At 38.7% G+C, this 20,214-nt stretch overlaps 1 protein-coding gene across 2 annotated transcripts in view; it reads left to right on the top strand.

Annotated features, from left to right (window-relative positions):
* The window catches only part of cntnap2a (contactin associated protein 2a), a 1,898,214-nt gene that overhangs the window by 979,662 nt on the left and 898,338 nt on the right, over positions 1-20,214 (top strand). For both annotated transcript variants that reach the window (XM_063044005.1, XM_063044006.1), the window contains exon 10: positions 7,805-7,976. In XM_063044005.1, the coding sequence (XP_062900075.1) occupies positions 7,805-7,976 (172 nt within the window). The remainder of the gene's footprint in view (positions 1-7,804; positions 7,977-20,214) is intronic.

The following is a 20,214-nucleotide window of genomic DNA, read 5'->3' as shown; positions in this document are numbered from 1 at the left end:
GTCATGAAATTTGTTAACTTTATGGCAGCAGTTCAGTGAAATGCACTCAGAACGTGCTTAAAGCTGAGGATGCATTCCTCAGAGGTGGAGCACAAAGTAAATCAGTGCTATGAGGGGTCATTACAACATTACGTAAGTGGACGTGTGCATGATTTTTTAAAAATCAATCCCAAGATGTATGATATTTTATGTTTCGACAATAATTCACAGAGTAACAAACACACGAAAAAGCCAAACCTGTACATCAGTGGAGGGAAGCGTGTGGTGGTTACGTCTTGGGGAAGGGATCAGGCTGTGGGTCCTTCTCTAACTTTGGCTTCTTCTTCAAGCAGGTGTTGAGCTTGGACTGCCTTTCCTTCAGCTTCCTCTCATGTAGCAGTTCTCGGTAGCAGGAAATCATTTTGAAAACACCTCTCTTTGCCTTATTGCTTCACTCCCAGTTAGGGTCATTATCGATGAACTGGACCATGATTTGTGTGATCATGGTGATGCTAGTGCTGAGGAATGCTGTGTGATGAGGTTTCTTGCTGGTGTTTCCTCTTCTCCATCCGTGTCCTCAGAGTCACCCAGGGTACGTTGCTCTGCCAGTTCTCAAAGCTCTTCATTATTAAGGCTCTCACCATGAGAATGCAGTAACTCTTCAACATCGCCATCATTAACAGTCTCTAACCCTGCTTCACTGGCCAGTTCAATGATGTGTTGGATGACTGGTTCCACCTGAAATCCTAGGATGTCATTGCACACTTCTGGCCATAGCTTCTTCCACACTCCATTCATACTGTGCAGGTTAATGTGCTGTTTAATCTATCAAACCTACCTCTGCTGCCTGTGAATGTTACCGACATATTTTCTTCTTGAATATGATTGAAGATGCTTCTTGCCATCTCCATTATTATCAGCTGGCTTAGGGGCATATTTCAATGTGTTTGGTCATTCTATCATTACTTAGTCTATTTTCCTTTTTTTTTCAAGCACATGGCTCCTTGAACGAGTCACCTATAATCATAACTTTAAGATCATTGTTGCAGAAGCTTTTATCTTGTCTGCATTTTTTATAATTATTCTGATCGCCGATGTAGCCAGTTTCAAAGGGGTGCCAATATCAACCTGATGCTCTTCAACTTACAAATGCTGTATCACTTGCAGTTTCAGATCCATGCTAATACTCTTCCTAGACATCTCACTGGATGTTGTAAGCCAACTTCCAGATATTATGTGTGAAAAAAAAAGAATTTGGCAAGGGAGCTAGAACATTTATACTCATGGGTGAGGCAGAGCGTGAACTAATTTTCTGTAATGGCGACTGCTCGAGAAGTTTTAAGTGTTTAGAGTGAACACTTTCTAATGGTAACAATGAGAAGAAGGCATGTGGGGATCCTTAATGATGGGCACTGCCTTCCTAAGCCAATGCTGCTTGAAGATGTCTTGGGTACGACTGATGAAGCTGCCTAATTTCACAAGTTCCTGCAACTTACTTCAAACTAGTGCAGTAGCCCCCGATACATGTCGGTGATGCAGCCAGTCAGAATGCTCTCTACAGTACATTTGCAGAGGTTTTTGAGTGTTTTAGTTGACAAACCAAATCTCCTCAAACTCTGAATGAAATAGAGCCACAGGCTTGCCTTCTTTATAACTTTGTCAATATGTTGCATCCAGGAACTTGAAATTGCTCATTCTCTCTACTTCTGATCACTCTGTGATTGGTTTGTGTTCCCTTTTCTTACTCTTTCTGAAGTCCACAATCAGCTTTTTGGTCTTGCTGATGCTGAGAGCAAGGCTGTTGATGTGACACCACTCAACTAACTGGTGTATCTCGCTCATGTGTGCCCTTTCGTCACCATCTGAAATTCTGCCAACAATTGTTATATAATCAGTAAACTTATAGATGACACTTGACCCTATATCTAGCTACACATTTGTGAGTGTGCGTGTCTCTTTCTGGGGAACTTCTGCATGATCTCTATGTTCTACTCTTTGAAAAAGGTATTACTGTTGTACACAGCAAATGCTACTAGCATGCAGCATAGGATACAAAATGCCATCTGTTATATCTTCATTTAACAGAGTGCCAGAAGATTCTTTTGCTGTAGGTGTTACAGGCTCATTGCTTTGAGATTAAAGTCAAACTGCATCTGTTCATGTGTATTTTCTCAAGGGCATTTGTTCATAATCCATTGACCTGGTAATGCTTTGAACAATGAGTACTGGAATCTCTTTCTCATAATTCAAGCATTTATCGAACATATCAAAACCAGATATGTTTGTATTTTGGGAATGAAAAGAGTTGTATTGTTAGAAGCATTTGCAAAATGCTTCTCTTATGCCCAACTGAAATTTCCATGCAGATGCTATTTTAGTGCCTCATGATTCAGATACATATTCACAGAAAAAACGATTGACCTATAACTTTGTAAATGTGGTCTTCTGTGTTCACAGCTCACAACCAAACTGAGAAGGCTGACCACTCTGGGGAAGATCTCCATCTTTTCCAGAATGTAATCTTAAGGTCACACCAATTCTCCATCATCTGGCTTGAAGCTGAACGTGTAATTGGAGCCCCCAGGCTCTGACCTGCAAGGTCTCGGGATCATGGTTAGAGTGGAAGAGTTAGATTACTGGCAAAGCAGTCCAGAGACCTGGACCAACAATTTAGAAAATGCAAGTCCAGCTTTCATTGTGTTTTTCTGAGAATTTAAATTTAGCTCATGAGAAAACAATTGAAGTAAAAAAGCCTGTGTCAAGCATCATGTTTTTCTGCTGCTTCAAGGTAACATAATTTTTTCAGACTCCATTCGATGTTTTAAGCCTGTTATCAAATTAACTGCCATGAATAGTTAGCTGAATAAACCATTCAGCTGCATCACACCACTTGCCTTCAGCACAGAGATTCCATTGACTTAACACCATTTTCCACCATCTGAAATAAGAAAGAACTTGCGAAAAGTGCAGCTTATTAGGCAGCTTCTGCAGAGAGAATTCCTGGTTCCTTAGGACAAATAGGGCTTCATAACGCATCCCAGGATGCCAAAGAATGAATAAATAAGTTGTTAATGCTGGATCAGTGTACTGGAATGTTGATTGGCTGTCCTTATTCATAATGATTAACTCAGTTATGGGAGAACAGCAAATCATCTTGCAGATTGCAACAATGTAGACATCTCATGAACACTGGGACAGACACAGAGGCATAGCTGATAAGAGTTTCTGCTTAGGCTCCTGTGATCCAGGTTCAGTCCTAATCTCTGTCCTTCAATGTGGAGTTTTCAAATTCCTACAAATCTATGAGTTTCTTCCTGCATCTCAAAGACTGATGGAATAATAATTTAATTAACCACTGTAAGTGGCCCCAAGCAAGTCGGTAAGCGGTATAATCTTGGGGGGAGTGAATGGGAACAGAGGAAGAATGAAATAGTATTATTGTAGGGTCAGTGTAAATGGGTACTTGATGGCCAACGTGATCTTAATTTGATTCTCTGATTGTCTTAGTGGTTAGGCATTCTCATTAGATCATTATCTTTCTATCATTTTTTCTGTGAATCTCGTAAGAGCCAAGACCATTACAAGCACAGTACAGTTTTTATAACTGCTGATTCTTATAACTACTTCAATGCTTAATGTTCTATTAACATGGTCTTTCATCTTCCCACATACACTGGCAATTGGATGTTTAGAAGCATTTTTGAATGATTTGGATGGGAAGGGTGCAGGTGGGCAGTGTTGGAAATTAGCACTCAGCGTGTTTTAGTTGACATGACAAATTTCACGTGCAGTTCTTTTCACTCAATTCTGTTCCTAAATTCATGGCTACTATTTGGCAGTTTATGACCTTCAAAAACCAAAGGGATTGCCTCAGACAAGTCCAAGGCTGCTACTTAGCACATTCAATGAACTTAAATTGTGCTGTATGAACTAGCTGAACAGAAGGACAGGCCCAGCATTCAGTTTTCATTTGTCTCCATAACAGGATCAAGAGGAACCTCTCTTAAGGTTTACAGCATGGCAATGTGCTGCTGTCAATCTCAACATGAGTCACCAATAAATAGTATATACTCTACACGCTCAGGTCTTGGCTGAAAGTCAGCTTAAGCATTAGAGCGGAGTGATATAAGAAAATTTCGAACACCAGCTGCATCAGGATGCCTAATTACTGTCCGTGCTGCAGTGGTACAATTTGAAGGCTGATTTAAAGTGGGACTTACTTTCCCATCATTATAACACAACAGCCATTTCATGCCAATGCCTACAGTAAAACCAGTTTCTCCCTTGTGGATTTCCTTTCACTTAGCACGCTGCTAAATCAAATTCTCTTCTTAATGTTAATTTAGAAGAGAAAGAGATGGCTTTCTTCAATACTTCTTCTTCAATATAATAATCGGGATGAAATTTCCTAATATGAACTGAATGAAGTTGAAACTTATTCTTCTATATTCTGTTAATACAATGGATTCCAATTAATTGGGCCATCAGTTAACTGGGATGGCTGCTTATTTGGGACAACTCTTAAGGAACAAATACTAATTGAGAAAATAGCTGAAAGTCTCTTCATTTATTTGGGACACCATACCACTATTGAAGTAGGAGGCTCTGACTGAACAGTTTCTAGCTAGCATCTGACGCCTGCACTTGTGTGGCCGTGAGACATTACCTTTTGCTTGGACCGAGCATTTTTTAAAAATGACTCGTTAAAAGTGCATATGTTCAAAAAGCAGTTATTTTTGTCACTGATGATAAGCAAGAAATAAGCTGTAAGACAATTCAGAACTCTTTAGTTCACTGTGGTTTCAAGCATTCAGGCTTAGAGATGCCAGAAATGATTTATCTGCTTCAGTGAGTTAGGAAATCTGAAGAATTTGAAGGTATTCACAATCATCTTGAATGCTACAATGAAAATTTGGAGGATACAATAATTGAAAGCATTGTATGAAGATAGTCCATTACTATACTAACTGTCTGTGTTGATTTTGTTGATTTACAATCAATCAAAAGAATGCACAGCTTATACTGGACTGGAAGAATTCCTCCATTGATCACCATTCGGAACTGATACACAGTTTTATATTACTAGAGTGGTACTGACAGTGTGCTAATTTGTTCTGTATTTAATTTAAATATGTAACTTGTTACTCAGTTAAATGGTAGTTTGTCTTTTTTATACCTTTTCAACTATTGCTATGAAACTTCATTGCTACTTAGGCCAAAATGTACTGGCCCCGACATGTCCCAATTAACAAGAATCCACTGTATATTAAAAAAGGCACTTTATTGTTAATTCCTTCATTGTATGTGGATTTATTTCAGAGGACAATATAATTAAAACATAAAACACAAATCTAGATGTTTTTGTATGTTAGGGGTGGCATAGTAGCATTGTGGATAGCCTATTGCTTTATTGTGCCAGCGTTCCAGAATTTGAGCTCCAATCCCTGCCCCTGCCTGTAAGGAGCTTGCATGGTTTCTCCTTGACCATGTGGGTTGCCTCTGGGTGCTCCAGTTTCCTCCCAGATTCCTATAACGTATGGTTAGGTTCATTGAGTTGTGGCGTTAGAGTTGTAGTGAAGTTTGTGGGCTGCCCAGCACAATCCTCGCAGATTTGATTTGATGCAAACAATGCATTTCATTGTATGTTTCAATGTACATGTAACAAATAAAACAAATATTTTTAAATCTCTTTGGAGTCTCATGTGGATCAGACTTTTGAACAACAATGAATATCCTTCTGTGAAGGATATTAGTAAGCCCATCAAATTGTTACAACAACCTGATAATTCTGTGCTTATTATTACTGATATTGGGTTCAGTTTGAATTCTTTAGATGGCATGGTAAGATTCAGACATTTCTGTTCAGGCATTTTTGCCACAAGAAACTAAGTGATCTTACCTGCACATCAAAACATTTCACTGTAAAATACATTGTGATGACTCCAAGGTGTGAAGTGTAATGTATAAACACAAACTTTTATTTAAATTACGGCTTCTATGTTGCACTCATTCTTGTACTTACGCAATGGCCAATTTATCTTGCTTAACCAAAGGGTATCTTTGAATTAGATGATAAGTTTTATCTTGTAAAGTGCAAAATATTCCTTGCAATTAGTTAAATGCAGTAACTCCAGCTCAATTTCTAACGAAAGTGCATAAGCTAAATAATGTTAAAGTGACATCATTAGAAACGCAGATGAAATACTCATAATTTGTAGTTTGCCATCTATTTTTCTTTCCCTATATTTTCATATAGGACTTAATATACCTCTGCAGGTGACAGAGAGTTCCTAAAGTGAGACTATTGGTTGTGGGAACATCTGAAATAGAACGAGTGTAGTCATCCCCTTTTATTCAAGAGCCTGATGGTTGAAGGGTAGTAACTGGTCTTGAACCTGGTGGTGCAAGTCCTGAGGCACTTGTACCTTCTACCTGATGGCAGCAGCGAGGAAAGAGATAGCTTGGGTGGTGAGGATCTTTGATGATGTATGCTGTGTTTCTAGGCAACATTTCGTTTGATGCCAATTCTTGTGTAGTCGTTTAGAAGAGCCACACTATCATGTTACCTGACTATCTTTGGTGGATTCATGTGGATTAGGTATATATCCAGTGCTATACATTAATGTTTTAGTCAGACTGACCTGACATAATATTTTATGAATAAATGTATTTTAGTAAATCTGTTTTTTTCCCACTATTCAGTACTACGCCATGTACAAATACCTCCCAATATTATTTCTGACTTCAGTAAAATAACCATGTGCAAGGAAGTTGTTCAGATTGGTTCTGAAATATTTTCTAAGTTTTCAGGCTTGTGTTGGATTCTGATTGGATGTGGTATAATCAGGCTAGGAGTGGATTTTAATTTGATATTTTAGTAGACCTCCATAGCAATATATATCAATACCTAACATGGGTTATGTATATTTTCTTTAAGTTATGAGACTCAGTCCTTAAATTGGGCCATATTCCTGGAAATCCATTAATTTCAGCAAACTTTTAATTTTATTAATGTCAAATTGGGAAGCTAAAATTTTGGTATAAATAGCAAAACATTAAACATCAATTTATGAAAATACAACCTCAGGATATGATTTGAAATTGATTATCATTATAGTTAAGGAAATCTGCAATGTCCAGGAAGGATTAATAATCTTTTGGTCATACATTGCTTTTTGCAATTTATAATTGCAATATTTGCTCTAACTGAGCTCCTTTGCATTAAAAATTAAAAACACTTCGCCCAATAAATTAGCTTTTAAGTTATAGTCACAGATACACAGGTAAATGTAATTCACTTTTATTAAACATTACTTATTGTAAATGAGTTTTGTTTCTCACTAAGCACTAAATTTTGGTTTCATCACCAACCACAAAATTATGAGTCATTTTGAAGATCAGATGATTATGCTCACAGCGGGTAGATGCCTACATCAAATGTTAATCAATCTTTAAATCAGTGGGTATTAAAATGTAATGTAATTAATTAAGATAATGTCATTGTCATTGGCAGTTCATTTCATTACACTGAGATATGGTTGACATATAACAAACATATTGTTCTTTCATTAAGGCTTTGTATGCATTCAATTGTTTCTGTACAAATGTCAATGATTTAGAATCTCAATCAGCATTAACGGAAAATGCTGTTAGTTTGTTCAGAATGACCTAACAAATTAATATTTCATTTACAACTTAATTGCAATCTTGCACATTAAGAACTGAAATTACTGCAGTACCTTGCAATGATAATAACTTCTGATATTAACATTAATTTGTGATTAATGTCTATAAAAAGAAAAAAAAATTATACTTGTTATTTCAGGTTACCCTGACGCACTAAATAGCACACAACCAAGTGTCTCTCGGCGTTCCTTTCAGGGCTGTATGCAGCTCCTTCATGTGGATGATCAGCTCATTGACTTGCATGCTGTTGAGCAAGGGCAGCTGGGAAAATTTACGAATGTTAACATTGATATGTGTGCAATCATAGACAGGTAAATGAACAACAAATTTACTTCTCCTTCTTTAATCTTGTATTGACTTGATTAATATTTTGTCAGCATTATCATTATTATTTTTCTGTTTTGTAGTGATTTGTACAGGTTAATGTTATATCAACATGATAATCTTACATTCTTTGGGAGATAAACAAAACAGAGCAGATGGACCACTTTACAAATAAGAGAAAATCTGCAGATGCTAGAAATCAAAGTAACACACACAAAATGCTGGAAGAACTCAGCAGACCAGGCAGCATCTATGAAAGCTCAGCTATTTTCTCTTTTTCATTGATGCTGCCTGACCCACTCAGTTCCTCCAGCATTAGATGGGCCACTTCAAAAACCTTAGTTGAACTTCCAGATATCAGATTCAGAATTCTGGATGTTTGTCTTGAGGACTTAATAGAAACAACAAAGTCAGCCTGTAAACAACAGGAATTCTGCAGATGCTGGAAATTCAGCCTGTAATTCCACAATGATTATGTCCTTCTCTGGGCAGTGTAACTACATTTTATTTTGCTCCTGATGCCAATGTGAAAGACCTCTGCATAATCCTTGTACTCCCAAGATCTGATTAGAGAACCTGCAGCATGGTAATATGCTTTCAATATAGTTGGTTATCTTAAGCAAGATTATAGTTATAAATAATTTGGATATAACTAACGCAGGCAGGCATTATCTTTGTAACAGAAATATCTTACATCCAGCTCTTGCAAAGTAAATATTAAATTTCAATTGTAACTTTTGCCTGGAAGTTGTATCATATTACATGGTTCCATCATTAGAATTTAAAACAAAAACAGTAGAACTACCTCACTTGACCTTTCAAGCCTGATCCACCACTCAATAAGATCATGTCGGATCTTTCATTTCAGTGCCACTTTTTTGTTCAAAACCCACATCCCTTTATTTTCACAATATTTAAAAATCGGTCGATTTCTTTTGTATATATTCACTAACAGCTCTATTGTACAGAGAGTTCCAAATATTCACTGCCCTCTGGCTGATGACATTTCTTCTCATTTTATCTTGAGTGGCCAACTATAAGCCTTTGGTGTAACACACCTCAGCTAGGGAAGACCTCATCCATTAATCTTCTCGGCCAAGCCCGAGGTACAAGTAATTCTGTACATATCAATAAGGTTACATTTTAGTCAAGTTCTCCTCAAATGAAAAATCCGCCATCACAGAAATCAACCTTGTGAGCTTTTGCTGCCTTCTCTCTATCGTGAGCGTATCCTTCATTTGGTAAGGAGAACAAAAGTGTACATAATGTTCTGAAGGTCATCTCACCCATACCATGTATAATTGGAACAAAAGACTTTTACTCCTTGTTCAGGCATTGAAAATTAATTTTACCTCGAGTGATTTTCATTTGCAATTATTCCAGATTGAAGGACAACAACTGGAAAACTAGACCCCATACCTAGTGTTGTGAATCACCTATTGTATATGACCCTGATACAATTTTTCAGGCATATGCATAATGAGATCATCTCCCCATTCAACACGGGAAGTTGGCACTGCCATTGGGTACTCTTGGGACTTGGGACCAAAGTGCTGAACTGAGAAAACTTGCCCAGATTTTCAAATTACTCCCTCCAGCTACATTGAACTATCCACTTGAAAAGCAACTACAGTATCTCCATTTTGAATCACCCCAACCCTTCAATGTTTCCCCACTTTTGCCAAAAGCCATTGATTCCTCACATCTCAACCTTTGGATTCCTGCCCCTCCCCACACACCAATCATTATCACAATCTTTCCCACAAGGAAAACAGGATAATCTTCCCTAAATCAATCTTACTCTCCTCTTCTCACAAATGCTTGGACAATCACCACGGAGATCAGCTCAGGTACAGAATTAAAGCACAACTCAATTTCACCCAACCACTGCCCATTTGAGCCCAAATGGAGTCTCTGCTGATAGGCGCAATGGTACTTGTTTGGATACAGACATCAAACTTGGTTAAGTGTAAGTTTACAAATGTTAGAATATCAGATCCTTGGATTCCCTTCTTTAAGTATATAACACATTCTGGAGTTTTAGATGAAGGATTCCCTTCTTTAAGGATACTGTTCTCTCTCCCCACCTATGAGTCACTCACTAAAACTGACTGTTTTAATGAAGTTCTCTTTTTATCTGTCTTTATCAAGCTAAGTGGCAACATTTTGTTCAATATTGTAACATACAATATTACATTTATAGTATATTATATTTTAAAATTATATTTATAGTGCATTAAGAGAACTGTATGTAAGTATTTTTATGATGACTTGCAAGTGATCATTAGATATAATCAAAGATGATTTCACAGCCTCATGTTCTCCTGAAAAAGGAGAGTAACACCAAACAAATAAATATACAGATCTAAGAACACACAATTCTGCATTCTTTTAATAGCATTGTTGTATGGTCTTTAGAATTTCAAACAATGGACCAAGTCAGCAGGAATCAGACTATCCTTTCTTACCATCATTAAAATAGTATCTCTTGGTCATAAATTGGTAAATTGGTTTATAATTGTCACAGGTACCCAGGTGCAGTGTAAATCTTGTCTTGCATAACTATTTATACAAATCAATTCATTACAGCAGTGCATTGAACTTGCACAAGGTAAGAGAGTAACAAAGTGTGGTGGAGGTGTTGCTGCCTATCCTTACTGATTACCATCAGTTGGTCAGGCAGTCAAGGATCCAGTTGCAAAAGGTGGTGTTGAGTCCTAGGTCTATGAATTTGAAGATAAGTTTGCTTGTAAATATAGTACTGAAAACTGAGCTAAATTAGTAAGCAAATTAGTAAATTAGTAAACTAACGTAGGTACCAATACTGTCCAGTTGCTCCAGAAGTGAGTGTTGGGAAGCCAGGGAGATGGTATCTGCTGTGAACTTCTTCATCAGAGGAAAATTGCATGGGTTGAATTTGTCAGGGAGCCTGGAATTAACGTGTGCCATGACTATCCTCTCAAAACATGCAAGGACAGGCCAGGGATCTGAGGCCAGTGAGTATGACTTCAGTTCTTGCGGTTAGTGGAGGGAATTTTGAGGGACAAGCTTTACCATCACTTGCTTAGTCAATGCCTGATCAGGAATAGTCAGCATGTTTTTGTATACTGTACATGGAAGTTCATGGCTGACAAATCATTTGGAGATTTTTGAAGAGATAGCTAAGGGGATAGACGAAGGCAGTGAATGACGTCGTTATGGACTTTATTAAGGCCTTTGACAAGATCCCACACTGAAGGCTGATCTGGAATATTAGGTCACACAGAATTCAAGAGGACGTAGTGAGGTGGATTTAGGATTGTCTGGATGATAGGAAGCAGAGGGTGATAGTTAAAGGTCAATTTTCTGACTGGAAGTTTGAGACCAGTGGGGTGCCCCAGGGAACAGTTTTTGAACCTCTGCTACTCATTATTTATGTAAGTGACTTAGATATGAATTCATATGAATGACGTGATTAGCAATTTTGCTGATGATGCTAAATTAGGGTGTCTCATTGATAGTGAAACAGATTCCAATGACTTAGAAAGGAATCTTGATCAGTTAAGGAGATGAGCTGAGGAATGGCAAACGGTTTTCAATTTAGGTAAGTGTGAGGTGATACACTTTAGGCACTCAAACCCAGGGTGGGATAAATACAGTGACTAACAAGGCATTGATAGGTGGGAGCTATCAGTGAATAACTCACTTATCACAGGAATAGTAGTTGGGTGATTTTGGAACAGGCCCTTAGGCCCAACAGGTCCGTGCTGACCACAGCATCAAATCCCTGTTGCCTCCATTCAGCCCTTAACAGCTCCAAGCCACTCCTTTCCATGTGTTTTTAAGTGTTGCAGTTGTACCCATCATGACCACCTCCTCTGATAGCTCATTCTGTGTCCTCACTGCCACTGCCTAAAGAAGTTAGCTCTCTTTTAAATTGCTCCGTTTTAAGGGTCTGTTTCTAGGCTGTTTTACTCTATGAGAATGTTTCAGCTACAGATAATTTAATAGAAAATGCAATATTTTATGTTAAAAACAGCATGCTCCAAAACTGCTCAACTACTAGTCCTATGATAAGTGAGTTATTCACTGATGGCTCAAAATAGTTTAATCGTACTTTTACCTCCAGATGCACATGAATGCTATGCACCTAATATATGCAAACAGAATAATAAAGGGATGGTAATGCGAGACAAATATTTTAATGGGTAATTACCAAGCATTTTTATAACACGTTTTTTGTTTAGCGTTGGATATCAAGAATGATTCTGGGTAAAAGGATAATTAATAAGTAAGTAAATTTTCCATTCTTGAATGTTTCAAAATGAATAAGCAAAATAAGTATGAGAAGAAATAGTCATTATTATCAAGCAACTGAAATAATATCAGATAATACCAGCTCTAAAAGAAGCAGAATTTGAAGAAACTCAAAAACTCTGGTAATGCAGCAGATGTTGTTTGCCTGACATCAGAAAAGCTCTCAACAAGGTCCTTCATGATAGGCTGTCATGGAAGGTTAACGCACACAGGATCCCTGGAGACTTAGTAGATTGGATTCAAAATTGGCTTGGCCACAGAAGATCGAGCTCGGTAGTGGAAGAGTATTACTCTAGCTGGGAGGTTTGTATTAAAATGAATGGATTGATTAATAAGTTTGCAGATCACAAAAAAATGGTGGAGTTGTAGATTGTGAGGAAGGTTACCAGCAGGGTATATAGACCAGTTGGAAATGTGGGTAGAGAAATAGCAGACAGACAAGTGTGAGGTGTTGCACTTTGAAAGTCAAATGAAAGAAGAATGTTTACATTAAGGGCAGGAATCATATGAACATTGACATACAAAGGGATTTTTTTTGGGTGCAAGTTCATAGCTCCCTGTGAGTGACAACAGAAGTGAACAGGGTGGTAATGAAGATATATGGCATGGTTGCTTTCATTGGTAAAGATGTTAAGTGTAGCAGTCAGGAAGACATGATGCAGATGTATAAAAATTTGATTGGACCACACGTGAATTATCATATCTATTCTATTGTTGCATTACAGAAAGGTTGTGGGGAGAGTGCTGATGAAGTTCACCAGGATGTTGCCTGGATTAGAGAACATTAGCTGTGAGGAGAGGTTGGCCAAGCTTAGACTGTTTTCTCTGGAGTGTCAGAGGCTGACAAACAACCTAATGGAAATTTATAATATTATGAGAGGCATAATATTTTTCCTTGGGTGGAAATGTCAAATACTAGAGGGCATGCTTTAAGGTGAGAAGAGGAAATTTTAAAAGATAATTACAAAGCATGTTTTTTTTACACAGAATGGAGGGTACCTGGAATGTGTTTTGCGTGGAAGTGATGAAAGTAGAAATGAAAGCAATGCTTAAGGTTAGACAATTGGACAGGTGGTACTTTGAAGGCTATGGGGCATATTTTTGCAGATGTTCAGTTTAAACTTGCATCATGGTCAGCACAGACAATGTGGCACGAAGGGCCTGTTCACTCTTCTGTGTTCTATGTTCCTTTCAGACAGTGTTTAGCTTTTAATGATGTTTAGCTAAACAAGATACAAATAAATGACCAGCTGAAACATCACCTTTTTCTGTGTTAAGTTTTGGCTTTCATGTTTGCAAGAAAACAGCTTTAAAACTGACACTTATAGATTTACTGTTGATTTTTGTATTAGTGAAAGCTTCGTTGCACAAGCTCGGAATGTTACAGCATTTCCTCCTCGCTAGCATTAAATTGAAATCCAGGAATTCTAAGCATTGCAAATTAGTTGATTTCTTCTATTAGTGTGTGGTAAACTTACTAACTGCAGTACTTCCATGATGTAATTGGACACTTATTTGTTTCTTGTAGTTTTAAGGGGCATCAAAAGCAAAATATTGTCCAAAGGTAAAGGAATGTTCCTTATCAAATAAGTAAAGCAAAGAGTTTGAGTATTTTGTTGGCTAATTGAAATAATTGAAAGGTACCTTGCTGAAAGAGGGAATCAAATGATGGAATTATATAAAGGTTAAACAGTGATTAGCACACTTAGGATAATAAATTGAGTAACAGATTTCACACAGACTAGTGGGCATTGGTGTTGAGTCGTGGCTGCAAATCTCAGTTTTTTTGCGGAGTTCTGGCCGGGTGGCTGAGTTGGCTCGACTAGAAGCTGGCTGTGTTTTGCTTGATGCGTGAATGTGGTCTGGAACCTGTTGAGGGAAAGAGAGTGGGGAAGGAACGGAAATTGCTGGGAGGGGGTCGTGTGGGTCTGGTAATGGCGGACAAGATAAGAGGCGGGGTTGAGGGAAAGAAAGTGGAGAAGGAGAGGGATAGAGACTTGGGACCAGAGGTAGGCAGCTGGGGAGAGGTGGATTATTGTGAAGGGAGAAATAAAGGGAATGAGGAGGTAGTGAGGGGTCGGATGAATAAAAACCAAGACAAAGGGAATAAAAGAATAAGAAATAATAGTGGGGAAAGCTCTGAAAGTGAGGAAGATGAACAAGCTCAGAGAGGAGGTGTTGTCATAATTAGGTTTAATGAGAAGGCTCAGGGACATATGAAGAAAATTAACCCGTTTGTGCTAACAACAACTCTGACAAATAAGATAGGGGAAATAGTATTTGCAAAAGTCCTTAATGATGGCAACTTATTGGTAAGATGTGCGAATGAGGAACAACTTGAGAAAGCACTCAATCTAAAAGAGATAGGAAAATGCAAGGTGGAATACACTGGGAGGGTGGGAGCACAAAACAGTGGTTGTAAAGGAGTGATCACGGGGATACCAATGAGTATAAATATGGAGGAGATAAAGAGGAATATCAAAGGAGGGAAAGTAATGAATGTTCAAAGACTGAAAACAACAAAGGAGGGAGTGAAAAAGGAAAGTGAATCTGTATTGATTGAATTTGAAGAAGAAAGAGTGCCAAGGAAGGTGTTCCTGGGTTTCATGAGTTACCCAGTAAGGGTGTATGTGCCAAAGGCATTGAGGTGCTATAATTGTCAAAGGTTTGGACACGTGGCTAAAAACTGTAAAGGGCAGAGGAGATGTGCTAGATGTGGGGGTGATCATGAATATGGAAAGTGCGGAACAGGAGTTCAACCAAAATGCTGCAATTGTGGAGGAGCTCATAATGTTGCATATAGTGGGTGTGAGGTTGTGAGACGGGAGACTAAAATTCAAGAAATAAGAGTGAAAAGAAAGATCACTTATGCAGAAGCTGTAAGAATGTCAAGAGAACAGAATAATGCTCCTAATGAACAGGGAGCAATAGGGATACGAGAGATGCAACAAAGAACAAATGACAGGATTTATAAGGACAAAAAAGCTCTAGTAACATTCATTGCAGGAGTGATTAATAGTACGGCTGAGGTAAAGTCAAAAAGTGACAAAATTCAGTTGGTGGTAAAAGCAGCAGTAAACCACTTAGGGTTAGTAGGACTGACATGGGAGGAAGTGAGGGAGAAACTCAGTAATCAGTCAAGCCAGGAAGTGTCATGTGTTGGTTAATACTAATTATGGTGATTCTTTTACAATGGAATGCAAGGAGCTTACTGGCTAATAGCCAAGAATTCAAGCACTTTATTACAGAAATGGTTGTAAAACCGGATGTAGTGTGTATTCAGGAAACTTGATTGAAACCAACTTTAGACTTTGTGGTATATGGGTATACAATGATAAGGAAAGATAGAAATCTAGGGGGAGGAGGGGGTTGTGCTATGTTAATCAAGCAAGGTATACCATATAGGGTACTGGAAAAAGAAGATGATCAGGAATACATAGTGGTGGAAGTGTGGGAGAGAGGGGAGGGAGTGGTTATAATTAACTACTACAATCCATGTAAAAGGTTGGATTTGGACAGCCTATTAAAGATACAAGGACAAAACAGACATAAAGTAGTGTGGTGTGCAGATTTCAATGCTCATAGCACAATATGGGGGGATCAGATTACAGATCCAAATGGAAAGGTAATTGCAGATTTGATGGAAGAAAGGGATTTGGTGTGTATGAATGATGGTAGCGGCACAAGGATAGATATAACAACAGGAACTGAGTCAGTGTTAGATATTACGTTAGTGTCTAATACCTTGGCTGGCATTAGTAACTGGGGAGTTTGGACTGCTTCAACAGTAGGCAGTGATCACTACCCAGTTTTGTGTTCAGTGGGTGAAAGAGTTGAAGTAAGACCAGGTGGCGGAACCCCAAAGTGGGTGTTTGAAAAAGCTGATTGGGGTAAGTTCCAGAAGTTGAGTGAAGAAGGGTTGACAAAGATTGATATTTCTGGAAATGTAGATGAATTAAACAGTCAGGTGACTTCAGCAATTATCATGGCAGCAGAAGGATCTATACCTAGGAGTAAAAATAGGATGAATAGGAAACTGGTACCATGGTGGACAGAGGAATGTTGACAGGCTGTAAAAAACAGAAATAGAGTATTCAGGCTAGTTAAAAGAACCCATAATATGCAGCATTTGGTTCAATATAAGAAAGCACAGGCAGTGGTGAGAAGAACTATACGTCAAGCTAAAGGGGCAAGTTGGAGGAGTTTTTGCGACAAGGTAGGAAGAACAGCACCTGTGGGAGAGATATGGGGAATGATTAAGAGGATGGGAGGAGATAGAAGGGAATGGGAATATCCAGTAATGATATCTGAGGAGGAAACTGCAGTCTCCAGTAGGGATAAGGCTGAGGTCATGGCCAAGTCATTTGTACTGATACACAGTTCAGAAAATTTGTCTGAAGAAGGGAGAACAAGAAGGGAAAGAATAATGAACCAACACCCAGGTGTGTTAAGCAGGAGGGAAGGAACAGATGATATAATTGATGATCCATTTACATTAGCAGAAATGGTGAGAGCAATAAAGAGATCGAGACCAACCTCCCCAGGGAATGATCTGATATGCTCTGTGATGCTAAAAAATCTAGGAGAAGGAGCGCTCTTGAAGTTGCTGCATTTTTATAACAGAGTGTGGGAGGAGGGAAGATTACCAAGTGCATGGAAAGAAGCAGTAGTAATTCCAATAAGGAAGCCTGGCAATGATCTGTGAAAACCCACTAGCTACAGATCAATTGCATTAACATCAAGTATATGTAAGATAATGGAAAGGATGGTAACAGAAAGGTTATCATATGAGCTTGAGAAAAGGGGAATGCTGGCAAGTTATCAGAGTGGTTTTAGAAAGGGAAGGAATTCCATGGACTCAGTGATTATGTTAGAGACTGAAATAAGGAAGGCCCAGGCAAATAGAGAGTCAGTAGTGGCAGTATTCTTTGACATTGAAAAAGCCTATGATATGATGTGGAAGGAAGGATTATTAATTAAACTGCACAAGATGGGGGTTGGTGGGAGAGTTTTTAATTGGATTAAAGATTTTTTGTTTGGTAGAAAAATTCAAGTTTGGATTGGATCAGAATGATCAAAACAGTACATAGTGGAAAATGGCACACCTCAAGGTAGTGTGATTAGCCCGTTACTTTTCATCATTATGATCAATGATGTCTTCACAAAGGTACCAGTGGATATAGGTAGGTCACTGTTTGTGGATGATGGGGCCTTGTGGAAAAGAGGCAGGAACATGGACTATATAATCAGGAAACTACAAGAAGCAATTGATGAAGTGGTGAAGTGGGGTTATGATTGGGGATGTAGATTTTCAGTAGATAAAACTCAAACTGTATTTTTTACCAGGAAAAGGGTTGAGGTAAGGAAGAAGTTAAGGATGTATGGGGTTGAATTAGAAAGGGTTGCATCATTTAAATTTCTGGGAGTTATATTTGATTCACGATTAACATGGGCAGACCATATCAGGAAAGTTGAGGAGAAATGTAAAAAAGTAATAAATGTGATGAGATGTTTGACTGGTAGGGAATGGGGAGCAAGTTGTTCAGCTTTGAAGAGAATGTATGTGGCTTTAGTGAGATCTGTATTGGATTATGGAAATATAGTATATGGATCAACAGCTAGGTCTCTTATAAGGAAACTGGATGTGATTCAGGCTCAGGCCTTGAGAGTGTGCAGTGGGGCTTTTAAAATGTCACCAGTGTCAGCCCTACAGATAGAAATGGGAATAATGCCTTTGGAACTAAGAAGGATGCAACTGATGGCAAACTACTGGACTAACTTGCAGAGGCACAATGATTCTCACCCTGCTAAAGGAGTGTTGCAGGAGTGCTGGGAAAATGGGAGGTTTCAGAGGGATACCTTTAGTCGGGTAGGGAATGACATTGCGAAAGAATGTGGAGTATTTGATCTGAGGATAAGTCCTTCAGTAGTTTATCCAGTTGTAGCTCCATGGAAGCTTGTATGGCCTGACATAGACTGGCATTTGTTAGAGGTAAAAAGGAAAGAAAGATATAAAACAGATTTGGTAAATGCATTTAACTGTCATGTGATGGAAAAGTATAGTGATTATACTCACATTTATACGGATGGTGCGAAGGAACCTGAAACAGGAGTGACAGGGTTTGGGGTGGTAATACCAGCAAAAGGAATTGGAATCAGCAGAAGAACATCTAATAAGTTAGGGGTATTTACAGTGGAGATGCTGGCAGTGTTGGTTGCGTTGCAATGGGTGCAGAAAGCCAGACAAGACAAAGCATTGATATGTTCAGATTCATCCTCAGTTCTAGCAAGTTTAAGGTCTTTTCACACAAACAGTCGGCAAGATGTACTTTATGAAGTCCTTCAGTTAGTTACAAGAATTGCAAATCAGGGAGGTCAGGTAAAATTTCTATGGGTTCCAGCACATGGAGGGGTGAAGGGGAATGAGAGAGTGGATGAGTTGGCAAAGAGGGCGTTAAAGAAAGAAAATGTGGAAATGCACATTAGTATCAGTAAAGCAGAGGTTAAGTGTGTAATCTGGGAAAAAGTCAACCAAATGTGGCAAGAAAGATGGGACAGGGAGGGGAAAGGGAGGCATTTATATCAAATACAAAAGAGTGTTGCAGTTACTAGGGTAGGTAATGGAAACAGAAGAGAGGAAATTGTGTGGACTAGGTTAAGGCTGGGGCATTGTGCATTAAACAAAACATTGAAAATGATAGGGAAACACCAGACAGGATTGTGTGAGGAATGTCAGGAAGAGGAGTCAGTAGAACATGTAGTTCTGAGTTGCAGCAAGTATGGGATACAGAGAGAGATGATGAGAAATAAATTAAGGGAGTTGGGGCTGCAGGAATTCACATTAAAAGGGTTGCTGGGCATGGGTGAGAGAGCACGTCTGGGTATTTTTAGCGTTTTTAAGGGGTACAGGGGTTTTTTTTATAGAATATGACGAATAAACAGGAATAGGATACTAGGATGGTCAAAGATGGGAGGGTGAAGTGTAGGTTTGTATGTGTGTGTGTGTGTGTGTGTGAGATTGGGTGAAGGGATTTAGAATGTATGTCTAGTGCACATTCTGGAGGAGAGGGTGGCGGTAATGCACCATTAAGCTGGATGCCAACCGCCGTAAAACAAGATACAGACAGACAGCACAGAGTAGTGAAGGCTGCAGACTGGTTTTATGTTGAATTTGCTGATGTCAGCCAAATGAGTAATGATATATAGGTTCTGAATTTACAGTGCAAAATAATGGTGAGGCTAGGATTTCACCTTGATGATTCTATGTTCTATTTTTCCTTTATATTTCAATTTTTTATACTGAGTATATTTATATTTCTCGTCTATATTTCAGTTTTTTTTATGCTGAGTATATTTCACTACAAGCAGTATTGTAGAAAAGGCAGATGAAGTATGACATTGTAGCCATTAGTGATACTTGGTTGCAGGAGAGACAGGACTGGCAGCTCAGTGTTCTGGGGTTCCATTGTTTTAGACATGATAGGATTAAAGGAGGAAGTGGGGCAGGAGATGCTCAGTGAAAAGTGGTGTGCCACAGGGAATGATGCTGGGTCTGTTGTTGTTTGTCATCTATGTCAATGATCTGGATGATAATGTGGTAAACTGGATCAGCAAATTTGCGGGTGACACCAAGATGGGGTTGTAGTGGGCAGCGAAGAAGACTATCAAAGCCTGCAGCAGGATCTGGACCAGCTGGAGAAATGGCTGAAAATAGTAAATGGAACTTAAAGGAAACAAGTATGAGGTGTTATACTTTGGGACGTCCATCAGGATAGGTCCCACTGAGTGAGTGATAGAGCACTGAGGGGTGTGGTAGAGGAGAGGATATCTGGAAATACAGATCCATAATTTCTTGACAGTGCTGTCACAGTTTGATAGAGTTGTAAAGAAAATTTTTGGCACATTGAGTTTCATAAATCAAAGAGCAAC

This window comes from Mobula hypostoma, chromosome 3 (assembly GCF_963921235.1).
Source record: "Mobula hypostoma chromosome 3, sMobHyp1.1, whole genome shotgun sequence".
NCBI classification, from domain to species: Eukaryota; Metazoa; Chordata; class Chondrichthyes; order Myliobatiformes; family Myliobatidae; genus Mobula; species Mobula hypostoma.
Note: the sequence above shows the minus strand (reverse complement) of the source record. Positions and strands in the feature narration are given on the sequence as shown.